At 45.9% G+C, this 12,366-nt stretch overlaps 1 protein-coding gene across 2 annotated transcripts in view; it reads right to left on the bottom strand.

Moving 5' to 3' along the window:
* Positions 1–3,662: 3,662 nt before the first annotated feature.
* GAREM1 (GRB2 associated regulator of MAPK1 subtype 1) overlaps positions 3,663–12,366 on the bottom strand; it is a 199,883-nt gene continuing 191,179 nt past the window's right edge. The window contains exons 5-6 of one of the 2 annotated variants that reach the window (XM_082699589.1): positions 6,257–6,423; positions 3,663–4,758 (exon numbers count right to left, since the gene is read on the bottom strand). In XM_082699589.1, the coding sequence (XP_082555715.1) occupies positions 3,861–4,758; positions 6,257–6,423 (1,065 nt within the window). In that variant the 3' untranslated portion in view covers positions 3,663–3,860. The remainder of the gene's footprint in view (positions 4,759–6,256; positions 6,424–12,366) is intronic. The other variant, XM_082699590.1, reaches the window with a different exon arrangement.

Raw genomic sequence — 12,366 nt, 5'->3', positions numbered from 1 at the left:
CCAAGTTTTAAAGACTAAACTGCAGTGGGACTGGACAAGAAGGGACCAGGAGAATTCCACAACATGACAACTCCACAGCATAAAAAATCTTACTTTCCGTCATTTGCACTCTGGGCATTTTCCTCTTCTTGCCCTGGGAGCCCGTCGCCTTTATTCACTAGATAAAGGGTGGGCATTGACAGAAGGGTCATAGTTTCTGAAAGTCTTGTGTGTCCAACAGCAAATTTAACTTTTCTGGGGGACTGATGTTGAAATTTCCTCTAAATGGTTCACGAGGTACTTTGGAGAACTGTTTTGTTTTGCAGTTGGTTATTCACAATGTGAATTTTATGGTCTTTAGACAGGATGAGTAGTGACTTGTTACACAAAGTGTTTGGAAAATGAAGGACCCTCTCTCCGTCCACATCCAATCCCTGAACTTCTCAAGGAGTTGTACGGATAGTGGGCAGGTGGTTCTGGAATGTGAGCAGAGGGTGTTTATGCCTGTGTCTGAAAACAGTTGGAATGGATTGTCATAACAGTTTCCCGTAAGATTGTTTTATTTCTACATGAGACAAGAATAAACACGGCAATTTAGTCAAATGGGCAGCTTGCTGCAACTTCATAAACTTGAATGGTACATGTGGGTTGAAAGAGTATAAATGTAAATTTCACAGTTCATAAAGTTGAGCAGCTCAACTTCAAGGAGAACGTGCCGGCGTTTACAAGGTTTTGAGAAAGAACGGGTCTGGGAGTGTATGAGTTCTCCCTTCCAGCGTGAGTCAGGTTCATATTCTACACTTAAGCTGCTTGGTTTGGCTTACTGCGGATTTTCTCTTCTGATGGGGGCCATGAAACCACAAGAAGGGTCCTGTTTAGACACACTTTCCCCCAAGCCCCACGGTCACCACACTGACTGCAGGGAACCTGCCAGAAAATGCTCAGTCTTGACCTGGTTGGTTACAAAAAATTCTGCTTCTGGGGATCGTTATAACATCGTATCTCCCTGCGAAACTGCAGCTCTCTGAAGGGAAAGGCCGTTTCCTGCCGACCCCCACGCTGCGGCTCTTGCCGCGACTCTCTGCCTACGTGTGCCGTGTCTAGTCAGGGTGCCAAGGTCCTCTACAGACTAGTGTTCAGCTCAGGAATGGCAACTACGTCTATCTGTGCCTTTAGAGATGCCAGAAGATAGTTACCACAGTTAAACATTCCCAATCAGCAAAAGAGAACATTAGCCAGTGGGAGTCCGAGATACTTTCTGCCTCCAACATAGTCCAAGTTTTCACGATCACATGGTGTTGATTTTTTTTACCCCTTTCACAGAGGCTGCCATTTCTTCCATCTGTGGATTCTTTAAAGACAGAACACACTTAACTCTCCATACATCCAACGGCCCAGAAGATTTCGTGTCTCTCTTACTCACACATATGCAGTCTCAGCAACTGTGATTTTAAATATAAACATTATGAGCTCCAAGAGGGCTCCCCCCCCCCCCCAGCATTGTCGAGTCATACCAGCACAGTGCCTGGCAATAAAAGGTGCTCAACAAATCTGAATACATGACCCAAAGGGCCTAGCACCTGCCCCCTAGAGCCTGCCCCCAAGTAGTGTCTGCGTTGCCACCAATACAAACTTGATATAAACATGCCCGGACGAAAACCAGAAACTATTTGTGTCGAGTTTTTGCAAAGAAGAAACAAACAAACAAACAAAAAACAAAAAACAAAAACAAAAAAAAAAAGGAAAGAGAAACACACAAAGAGTCAACTGTTCATGGGGGGCAGCCTTCAGAGTAAACCAAACCCACTGTGTTCCCCGCACCTGAATTCGAGAATTGTGTCCAAGGGTCAGGTGCTTACAAGCAGATTCAGCAAAAATTGGCTGGGGGTGGGGGTGGGGAGTGCAATATTTCAACTGCATCCTGTTTTTATTTTAAAAGAAAGCGCTGATAGGTTAACATTGCTAGAGAAATGGCTGTTCACACAGAAGGATGTTTCTTAACCATGAAAGTCACTGAGGGCAGGTCTCATGTCACGTGAGCGCAGGACCGGAAACTTCCATCTAGATTTTTTGGCTACTTCTGAAGGGGCGCTTCAGTTTCTCTTTATGGGATACATTTTACCTAGAGTGTTTACATTTTGGGAGATGTGTTAAGAGAAGGAAGGAATGCTTAAAAAAAGATTAAGGATGTAAAATGAAAAGAGGTGTTAGTTCACCTCAATTCTAAATCAGAACTGAGAGCATCATTAATGTCAAGAAATAAAGGCATATTGCATCCTGCGTGTTCTGTTACCATGGGTCTTGTCTTTCCCCTTGTGCATTTATTTTGGTGAGCAGGAAGAGTGGGGAAGAAGCTAGAAGCCAATCCTGCAAGTTCTAGTGGCCCCCGGTTGGCTGACGTCAGTCACAGATGTCTGCACATCCAGAATCAGGCTGGGGGGCAGGCAGGGCTAGTGCTGGCGACTGGCTTGGAGAACTAGAACTTTTCTAAGATTTACATTCCTCCAAAAAGTCAACAAGGATGATGAGGCCATTATATTTTGGACTATTCAATCACATTTGGCAAGAACTGTCAGAATCATGTCCTGGAATTCTTGGAATAAAATTATGGTAATAATGTGTTTTCTTTGGAAGAGATGGAAGAAGAGGTTTATGAACAAATCAAGTATACTTACTGATACTTTATAAAAATTTACTCAAAAGATGAAGGTCCTAATAAGTCTGATTTCTGAGCTCTCCTGAAGCCAAGCATTGGATACCTAACACGCTCTGAGAAACACTCTTCAGACCTTTCACTGTTAGACACCAGGAAAAAAGATGACCCTCAAACCGGAGATGAATTACCCCCTGACAAGAAACTATCATTTTCCCAGACATCGGCATGCAAGTATTATTATAAGCAAACCACCGCCCTTGGGCTTACAATCAAATTTAATTCTTTAATACACACCCCTCTACTGAGTTCTTCCAGGCTTTCCATGATGAAGCGGAGTCAGACTGAGCTTCGAGGGGAAGGGTTCTGAGATCTTTGGAATCATTCTGTCCACTCTTCCTAAAATAGTCAACTTAGTTAACAGCCCCAAACCCAAATTTTTGAAAGTGAACAGATGTTATCTAAAATATCAGACTAATGATGTTTAAAACACACATGTGTATTGGGTATACATGTATGCACATATATGTATATGTTCAGGGTTTTTTTTTTTTCCCCACTGCTCAATAAAATCAGCAGTAGTTATAGATAAATTATTGTGGTCATGATTTGTATTATTTCATATATCCTCTATCAACACATGACTTTTGGAAAATGTCTCTTGATGAAAAGATCCCCACCAAGCATATAACAAACAGTAAAGTGTCATTTCATATCACTAACATTTTCAGGCACAAGAGTAAAACGATTAGCACTGAGCAATCCAAACGACAGAGCACAGGACAGTTAATTGTCTAAAGTCGATTTCCCCAAAGGAGAGAACTGTTGTTCAAAAAGTGTTTTTTGTTTTTTGTTTTTTTAAGTTTTGTTTGTTTGTTTTGATTCTTACAGTTTTCAGCTTTGGCTATTTTGTAATAAATATCATACCTTCTCACATAAACCTCCTTGGGCGAGAATTACTTCTCTGCACATGCCTTTTGTCTTTTAGCAGCTGTTGAGTGTTGAGTGATGTACAAGGCACACCTCTAAGTGTTCTGTACAGCATTTTTATTGATGTACAAAATAGCCTGTTCACCATTCAAAAACGTAATCTGCATAGTAAGAGTTTCTCTTATCCCTATTTACAGAGAAGGTTTCTAGTGCAAAAAAACATGGAATTGTGTTCCAGCCCACCCCTTCTAGCACACATATTTGTTCGTTTTGTTCAATGCTAGCTGGGGTTATTTGGCTATATTTTGGGCCTCCAGCCATTAATGAATTGCATTATTTTCTTCACCTGCAGTTTGCTCAATTTGAAATCCTCGGAGAGGATTTCTTCGGTCAGCTGAACGAGCAAATTCCCATCGATCTTCTCAGTAACGAAGAATGAGATGACATCTTCAGACAAACCAATAAACCGTAACGACTTGGCCACTTCTTCTATGGAGAGTCCTGACAGGTCTGCGGGTGGCTGCCATGGGGAGCCATCGCCACAGGACCTGGGGGCCAGCTGGAGGTGGAGCGGAGATGCGAAAGGGTAGGCGACGGAGAAGATGTCCTGCATGCCCTTTTTAACAAAGTACTGGTCCTCAGAGAGGTCCGGTGACCCAGACTTGGGGTCTTCCTCAGCACCATCAATTTTCAGAGGCAAAGGAGAAGTGTCCGAGGCGGTTTTCTCTTCCACGGGTTTGGGAGCCCTGGGGGGTAAGGCAGGGCATGAAATACTCTGCTTGGTCATGTCAGCAGCCAGAATTTTCTCGTCTGTGCTCTCCACAGAGTAGCTGGCTGACTTGGGACAGGCGGAGATGCTGCCGCTGAATTCTGAAGTGATGGAGCCAGGCGGACTGGCCGAGAGCTCGAGGCCGTCCAAATCAAAGGGTGCTGGGCAGTTTCTCTTTGGTGTGCCTGGTGTCTTCTGTCTGGGGTAACTGTAGCTCCTGCTGGGACCCAGCAGGAAGTCACTCCTGGTCTGGCTCTCCGCCGCTCCCGAGTAATGGTTGGGCCACGAGAGCCTGGAGGAGACCGTGTCAGCAGAAGGACTTCCCATCGGGGACTTGAGGTCCACGGAATCCGCTTTCACACGGTTACAGGGGTAGCAGGACACAGGAGCGCTTTCGGGAGGACTTGTGTCGCTTTTAGGAACGCTGCTTAAGAGCAAACACAGAAAGGGAGGTGAGTCAAAAGGAAAAGCCAAATATGGAGCCGACCCTGATCCCCTAGATGTCACTTCTGAACAGAAAAGGACAGCTAGGAAGGAAAATACAGTATTACTTATCATGAATTCGATCAAGCACCTGCTAACTTCACCGGGTTTTTTAAAAAAAAAGGTCTGTAAGTTACCAAAATATACCAATAATTACACAGATTTGTGAATTATAATGATTTAAAAGGATATAGTAGAGGTGACAAATAAATAATTTTTTTTTAAACTAACAAGAAAATCACGGTGAGTAGAATGCCTGGATCTTTACGATGAGAAAAATTCTTAAGCCGTGTTGAGGCTTACCCCCGTATGACCCCAACAGGTCATGTAAATGATGAGTAATGCCTACAGCGGGTCCGGGTGGCATGAGAGCTACAAAGGGGGGCCTCATGCCTCCCTGTGCCAGGGGACAAGAACACAGCACCAGCACCGAGGACTTTATTTCTATCTCAAAGTCGGAAGTGAGAAGAAATGCGTCAAACACAATGCTTGCCTTGGCTTCCATTCAACTGAGTCAAACTAGCATCAGGATTTAAACGTCCAGAGAACAACAACAAAAAATAATGCAAAAGAGAGCTATTTTAAATGGTGAAGACCATATATGGAATGGTGCATTCAGCTTGGGTGCCACATTGTAAGAGTGTCAGGGAAGCCAGGCTGTGCTCAGAGGTGGGGTGACCAAGCTGATGGGGGACCAACCGGGCAGTGATGCCAGACCAAACAGCTGGCAGAACTGAGGCGATCTCTTTGGAGAAGAGAAGACTTACATCTTAGCCGACTTCAAATCATTCATGGGCTGACAAAGAGAAGCAGGGAGGATCTATTTATTTATTTATTTATTTATTTCTAGATGTAAGAAACAGTTGCAAGTTACGTGGAGATAGATTCAACTGGGTATAGGGAAAGATTACCAAAACATCACGGGCGTTTGCCAACCACGGAATGAACTGCGGTGCAAAAGAAGGAGCTCACAGCTCTGGAAGGACCCAGACAGAAGCGAATGGCTATCAGACCGCCGCAGTCAAGAAGGGACTCCCATACTGGGTGGAAAGGCAGAGCAGAGCCAACAGGACCCTTTCTACTGCAGGTCCCCGCTGAAGGTGCTGTCTGTCTGCTCGTGCAGAAGTGGGAGTGGAAAGAACAAGATGCTGGTCTGAGGGAGCTGGTGGCACCCCGCGGCTTGCTTTAAAGAGAATCTAGTTGGCCTTTATCACGGAGTTTCTCACATATACTGTGGTTTCTTTTCTTCCTAGGACCCTGGCTCTTCCATTCTAACCTGAAACCAACAGGGGCCCCATCGTGCTTTTCCAGTGAAAATCCTCTGCATTCAAAGGACATTTCCTCTCCCACCTCCTCCTGCCTAGGCTGCGGCTACCTTGACACTGTTCTCAAGACCCGGTGAGCTGGCCGACAAGAAGACACGTCCCTGCGTGAAGACTTACATGTCGTGCAGCCCTGAAGAATAGTAGGACAAGGTGGGGCTGGGAGAGCGAGTCTGCTGCCGCGCTGGCTTGGCTGTGCGAGGAGGGACGGAGGGGCTTGTGGACAAAGGCTTTGCGCTTCGGGGCGGAACAGGAGGGGCGTTCAGGAGCCGGCACTCTTCCCTGACCTGGCGCAGAAAAGAACACTCTGGGTTAGCAACAGACTGACAACGGGTCAAGTTGCTACTCTTAAACAACAGTAGCAGCAGGTGTAGGGAGGGAGAGAGAAGACCGCAGCACGGGAGGACGACGACAGACACAGATGCTGCCCGAGATCAGAGCTACGCCTGTCGCGAACTTGCTGGGACAGACGGATTTTTTTTTTTTTTTTTTAAAGATTTTATTTATTTACTTGACAGACAGAGATCACAAGTAGGCAGAGAGGCAGCAGAGAGAGAGGTGGGGAAAGCAGGCTCCCTGATGAGCAGAGAGCCCGATTCGGGGCTCGATCCCAGGACTCTGGGATCATGATCTGAACTCAAGGCAGAGACTTTAACCCACTGAGCCACCCAGACACCCCCGGGACAGACCGATTTTTAAGGGGACTGCTTGGCAAACACCAGCGGCTGCTGAACCACGGCCAATAACGTGAACTACAGTGAGTTAAAAGGCTAGTGATGGGTGAGCTGTGTAAAAGGGATGTGTTAAGAAAAGAAGGACGTAAGGCAATCGTGACCTTCATAGAGGATCAAACTCATCGACTGGGTTGTGTTTATCCCCTGTTCAAACTGAATTCAGTGTGATCCTTTGGAGCTAGAGGCTCTTTTCCACGGGGGAAGCTCCTTCTGAAGTTATTATGCTCAGGGCTTCTCACTCCTAAGGGTGCATATGAATCACCCGGGTTCTTGTCGATGGGCAGAGTCTCAGTTGGAAGACTGAGGGCGGGGCCCTGGGAACCTGCATTTCTAACAAGCTCCCGGGTACCATAGATGCTGCTGGAACAAGGCTGCAGATGGGGTACTGAGGCTGACTTCCAAGCCCCGGGACCTGGCACTTTTCACGAGAGCTGCCTTTAACTCCCTTCAGCTTCACCTTGGAGAGCATTAGGTGACCTGTGATGTCTGTGGCTTGTGTGAGTCTGCAGGCTGTAAGTTATCCCGTTTCTTTTCCGTTCACAGAGGCATTTGAGAATAGGAGGATTCGTTTTAAAAAGGCGGACATTTTAAAATGCACTTCTCTATGTCAGGCAGCAGGGGGCAGTTTATACCTGGTTCTGCTAGTCCACCCTAAGCCACACAGGTAAAAACAGCCAATTCTGACTTCGTCAGAAAGGTCCTTGCCTGATTTTAGGTCGTGTTCCCAACAATGTTTTCACCTTTGCCTTCAATTTCTTTCTGTCCCTGTCCCAGCAGCTCTGGGGTAATCAGGACAATGAAACAAAAAGCTTCCATTAGCTTTGGAACTGGGTTTGCTTAAAACCAAATAAAATATGTGCACGTGACTTTGTATCCTCTACCACCTACATGGCACACTGGGCCTCTAACTGGCTCCCCAGACCTGAGTAGTTTGCCAGAAAAAAAAAAAACAAAACAGATGTTACAAAAAGTCACATGACCACGCAAACCTCAATTCTAAGTGAAATGGAAGCAATTTAAAAAGTCTCATCTGGGGTGCTTGGGTGGCTCAGTGGGTTAAGCCGCTGCCTTCGGCTCAGGTCATGATCTCAGGGTCCTGGGATCGAGTCCCGCATCCGGCTCTCTGCTTGGCAGGGAGCCTGCTTCCCTCTCTTTCTCTCTCTCTCTGCCTGCCTCTCTGCCTGCTTGGTCTCTCTCTGTCAAATAAATAAATAAAATCTAAAAAAAATAATAATAAAATAAAATAAAATAAACTTTGTTAAAAAAAAAAAAAAAGTCTCATCTGTTGCATTTCTGCCTAGCGCAGAGGATCATTGCTCCCACCCAGAGAACCCACAGCCCCGGTGACTGGGACCCACGGGTGATCGTTTTCTGGAAAAGCTCTTTAGCCTGAAACAAAGTAATTCTGAGCAGCAGATTCTCTCTCCAGTACCTGCAGACTTTGACCTTTTAAGTTTTCTAAAAGGAGATAGTGGATGACTACAGAAGGAAAATCTGGGAAGACCTGGGTTTGGATAAGCAGGAAAGAAAGAGGATCACTCAGCTGGGCAGGGGGGACTCCCGCACCACTAGAGGGTCTCCTTTTCTTAAGGAGGTGAGAACCAGCTAGGACACTGAGAAGGGCTGGCCGGATCACCCCACTGGCTGGCTTTCAGGAGTATATACCGGTTACAAAATAAGTAACTGAGATAGAGAGTCAGCTTCCGTCTTGTTAGCGATTCGTACAGGAGCCAGCTACATTTTTTTTCTTTCTTAGGGAGTATCTACAGGGTGGGTGTTGCTTTATTATACATGTGCCTGATTCTGTTTATGCGTCCGGTAATAGGAATCAGGGAAAACATAAGGAGCCTGTCTTATAACTTTTCAGTTTTTAAAATAAACAGTCCCTTTTCAATACTGGGTTAGAAAAGAGCATGGGGGAAATATGGTTAATGCTGCATTTGATTTAGAAATTTCCAAGTTCTGGAAGTAGTCATGGACTGTGATGTTTCATTAGGGCTCACTTATCTAGATGTCAATTATGATATGCTGAGATATCCATGACAAGATGCATTTTAAGTGGCTGGCTGACTTAGCTCATAGAACACAGAAAAGCAGCCGCCTATACTTGAATTTGACCTATAGGAAGTCCCCTCTTCCTATTCTTAAAACTAACCCCAGGCACTCAGTCAAGGTTGTTTTGAGCTGGTTCTGCCACCTACTTCTGTAACTGGGAGTCCTGAAGAGCCTTCCGACAGGTTTCCCCAGTGAGATGAGGAGCAGAGAGGAAGTAGTGAAAAGCAGCACTTGTAGGGCCCAGGGCCCAGGGAGGTGAGCTGTGGCTGAGTGTGTATAGCTCAACTCCAGACTGTAGTGGAGATACAGGAAGTGTTTGGGGTCGTCACAGGACTCTCGAAAGGAGGAAGAGTGTGTGTGTGTGTGTGTGTGTGTGTGGTTCCTGCTCTTAGGAGACGGGGAGCAGTCAGTGAAGAGATGCTCACAGAAGGCCAGAGAAAGGTTCTCTTCCACTGTGAGGAGAGGGCTGTTCGGGTGTCATTGCGAGCTCAGCGGCAAAGAATTAGACTGATTTGAAAACCATCTGAAAGAAAAGGTAGTTGAAAACAAAAATAAAATGACTTTAAAAGGACCTGGTTTGGGGAGCCTGGGTGGCTCAGTCGTTGAGCGTCTGCCTTTGACTTGGGTCATGATCCCAGGGCCCTGGGGTCGAGACCCACATTGGACTCCCTGCTCAGCAGAAAGCCTGCTTCTTCTCCCTCTCCCACTCCCCCAGCTTGTGTTCCCTCTCTCGCTGTCTCAGTCAAATAAATAAATAAAATCTTATTTAAAAAAATTAAAAAGGACCTGGTTCATAACAAGAATTCAGGTGTTATTTTGTCGAGGCACAAAAGGGCCGGCTTTGGCTCTTCCAAGTGGGTGCTTTAGGACTGAGTGGGGCTGAGCACAGCTGATTACCTGCTTTCTGTGTGTTACTTTCATCTAGTTATTTCCTTTCTTTCTATTGAAAAGATTTTGTTTTAAGTCATCCCTACATCCAACGTGGGGTTCGAACTCCCAATCCCGAGGCCAAGCTTGCACGCTCTACCCACTGAGCCAGCCAGGAGCCCCTCAACTTGTTACGTTCAGCTTGTTGCTGCAGATTTTCAAATGAAGTCATATGCAGTTTATGGGAAAAACTATATGCTTTGGTGAAATACATGTATTTCATGCGTTTTGGGATCCAGAAGTTACAAACAGTGAGGGTTCACTGCGCCATCTTCCCTCCTACCTCCTACGCCCGTTACAGTAATTGTTCTACTTTGCTTCTTGATTGGATTCCACATGGGACATGAATCGCCCAGAGGAGTGTAGTTCTATTCGAGAGGAATTTTATCTGACAATAAAAGGCAATTTACAAGACTGGAAGGCCAATCACCCTATTTCCAGGTCCCTCATATTCAATTTCACTTTCAAGTGCTACATTTTCAGCGGATTCCTTCTAAAAGTCTCAGTATGTGGCTTTCATCACGTTACTTCCCATCTCCGGTGACACCCTCTGATGGCTGGATAAAGTTCAGCCTCTCCTGCTTTCCACTGAAGCCTTTTGCAGTCTTTCTAGCTCTCTCTGGTAGCCACAGAAATTACTACACCTTACTCCATCCTTCTGGTTATTTCTCCCACCACTCCTCTGTATGAACACGCAGGTCCATCCAAAGCGGCAGACTTAGCGTCACCTGTCCACACCTGTCCTTGTCCGGTCCTCTCTGCTGTGCTTCTTCCTGCCTGTCTTCCTAAATGCCACTTCCCCAGGGCCAGTCCCAAACATTACATGCTCGGTCTGGGACCACTGCACAGGGCCACCAGTACATGTCACTGCTTCTGAATCCAGCTCACACTCTTTGTATTTACTTACTTCCCATGTATAGCCACTGAGCCTGCCAGTGAAAATGGTAGGCACTGGCATTGTTGTTACTGATACCCTGTGGACAACAGAGTTCGGGGACTCATCAACTCGGGTGCAAATATGTCCCACAGAATGCTAGGCAGAGGTTAACAGATGTCACACACACAAAAAATACAACAAAAAGCTACTTTTATTTTAAAATATGTAAGAATGCCTTTTATATTTTTATGTGGGCATTGTTTTTGTTAAGTCACTTGGGCTGGATGTTAATTTTGCGTGTGTCCTCCTATTAGTGTCAATCTTGAGAAAAAAACGCACCAGCAGACCTGGCGCATATGACCAACCTCAACTCTACCACCACCACACTTGCCATAGTAGGAGTGTGAAAATGACAATGACGGTATTTCTAAACTGGGAAATGTCAACCCCCCTCCGAATAACTACTATTCTAAATGGGGATATTACAGAACACAGCGTGGCTGGCAGGCTAGAGTCCTTCCTTCCTCTCCAATGTGGCATGTCTGACAGCACGGTACCTGGGTTCTCAGGAATAAACCTCTGCCCTGGTCCTAAGCGAGTGCTGGCATTGTTTGGGGGCAGGTGTTACTGTCTATCCCAGATTATGCATGACCTCGGCTACTGGTTGATCATTTCTGGTTATGGGTAGTTTGGGTGTTTGCAGAGACCAGGAACTCCTGGCACCTGCTGGTTAGAACAGGGTCAATGACACGACATGGATTCAGTGGACAGCAGGGAGAGCTGGCTCTCTGCTGTCCCCAGAGCCTTGCTTCATGAATTCTCGGGTCTAAGCTCTTCTTTCTGGAGCACCTCAGTGGCTCAGTCAGTGGAGCATCCGACTCTTGATTCCAGCTTGGGTCATGATCTCAGGGTCATGGGATTGGCAGGAGCTGGGCTCTGCACTCAGTAGGGAGTCTGCTTGATAGTCTCTCTCTCCCTCCCTGCCCCTCCCCCTGCCCACAGGCAAGCACATAATCTCTCTATAAATAAATATTTTTTTTCCAGGAGTCACTTGTACACCTCCAGTACAATTACCTCTTCCCTTTTGTAAAATGTTCAAGGATTAAATTCTTTTTTTTTTTTAAGATTTTATTTATTTATTTGACAGAGAGAGACACAGTGAGAGAGGGAACACAAGCAGGGGGAGTGGGAGAGGGAGAAGCAGGCTTCCCGCTGAGCAGGGAGCCCAATGTGGGGCTCAACCCCAGGACCCTGTCCTGGGGATCATGACCTGAACCAAAGGCAGTCGCTTAACGACTGGGCCACCCAGGCACCCTCAAGAATTAAATTCTTAACAAATGTAAGATACCACCACTCAGGATAAAGACAACCTCTCCTTAGTATTCATGCAGCAGATTGCTAACCCAGGGCTAAATATAAAGGTCATTTACTAGAAGGTGGAAATGGTGAGTTCTGCTCTTTCTAGAACACTCTCTAGTCACCTTCTTTAGTCCAGAAGGCCTATTCCTGTGCCATCTAACACACTGACACAATTTAATAGTCAGGGTTTGAAGTAAGCTATAAAACGTGTCTAGGGGCTCAGAGCTAAGATCAGAGCCACTATCTACTTCCACCGTCCCCAAATGTCTAAAGAATAT

The sequence above is a fragment of the Mustela nivalis genome (genome assembly GCF_964662115.1).
Source record: "Mustela nivalis genome assembly, chromosome: 14".
NCBI classification, from domain to species: domain Eukaryota; kingdom Metazoa; phylum Chordata; class Mammalia; order Carnivora; family Mustelidae; genus Mustela; species Mustela nivalis.
Note: the sequence above shows the minus strand (reverse complement) of the source record. Positions and strands in the feature narration are given on the sequence as shown.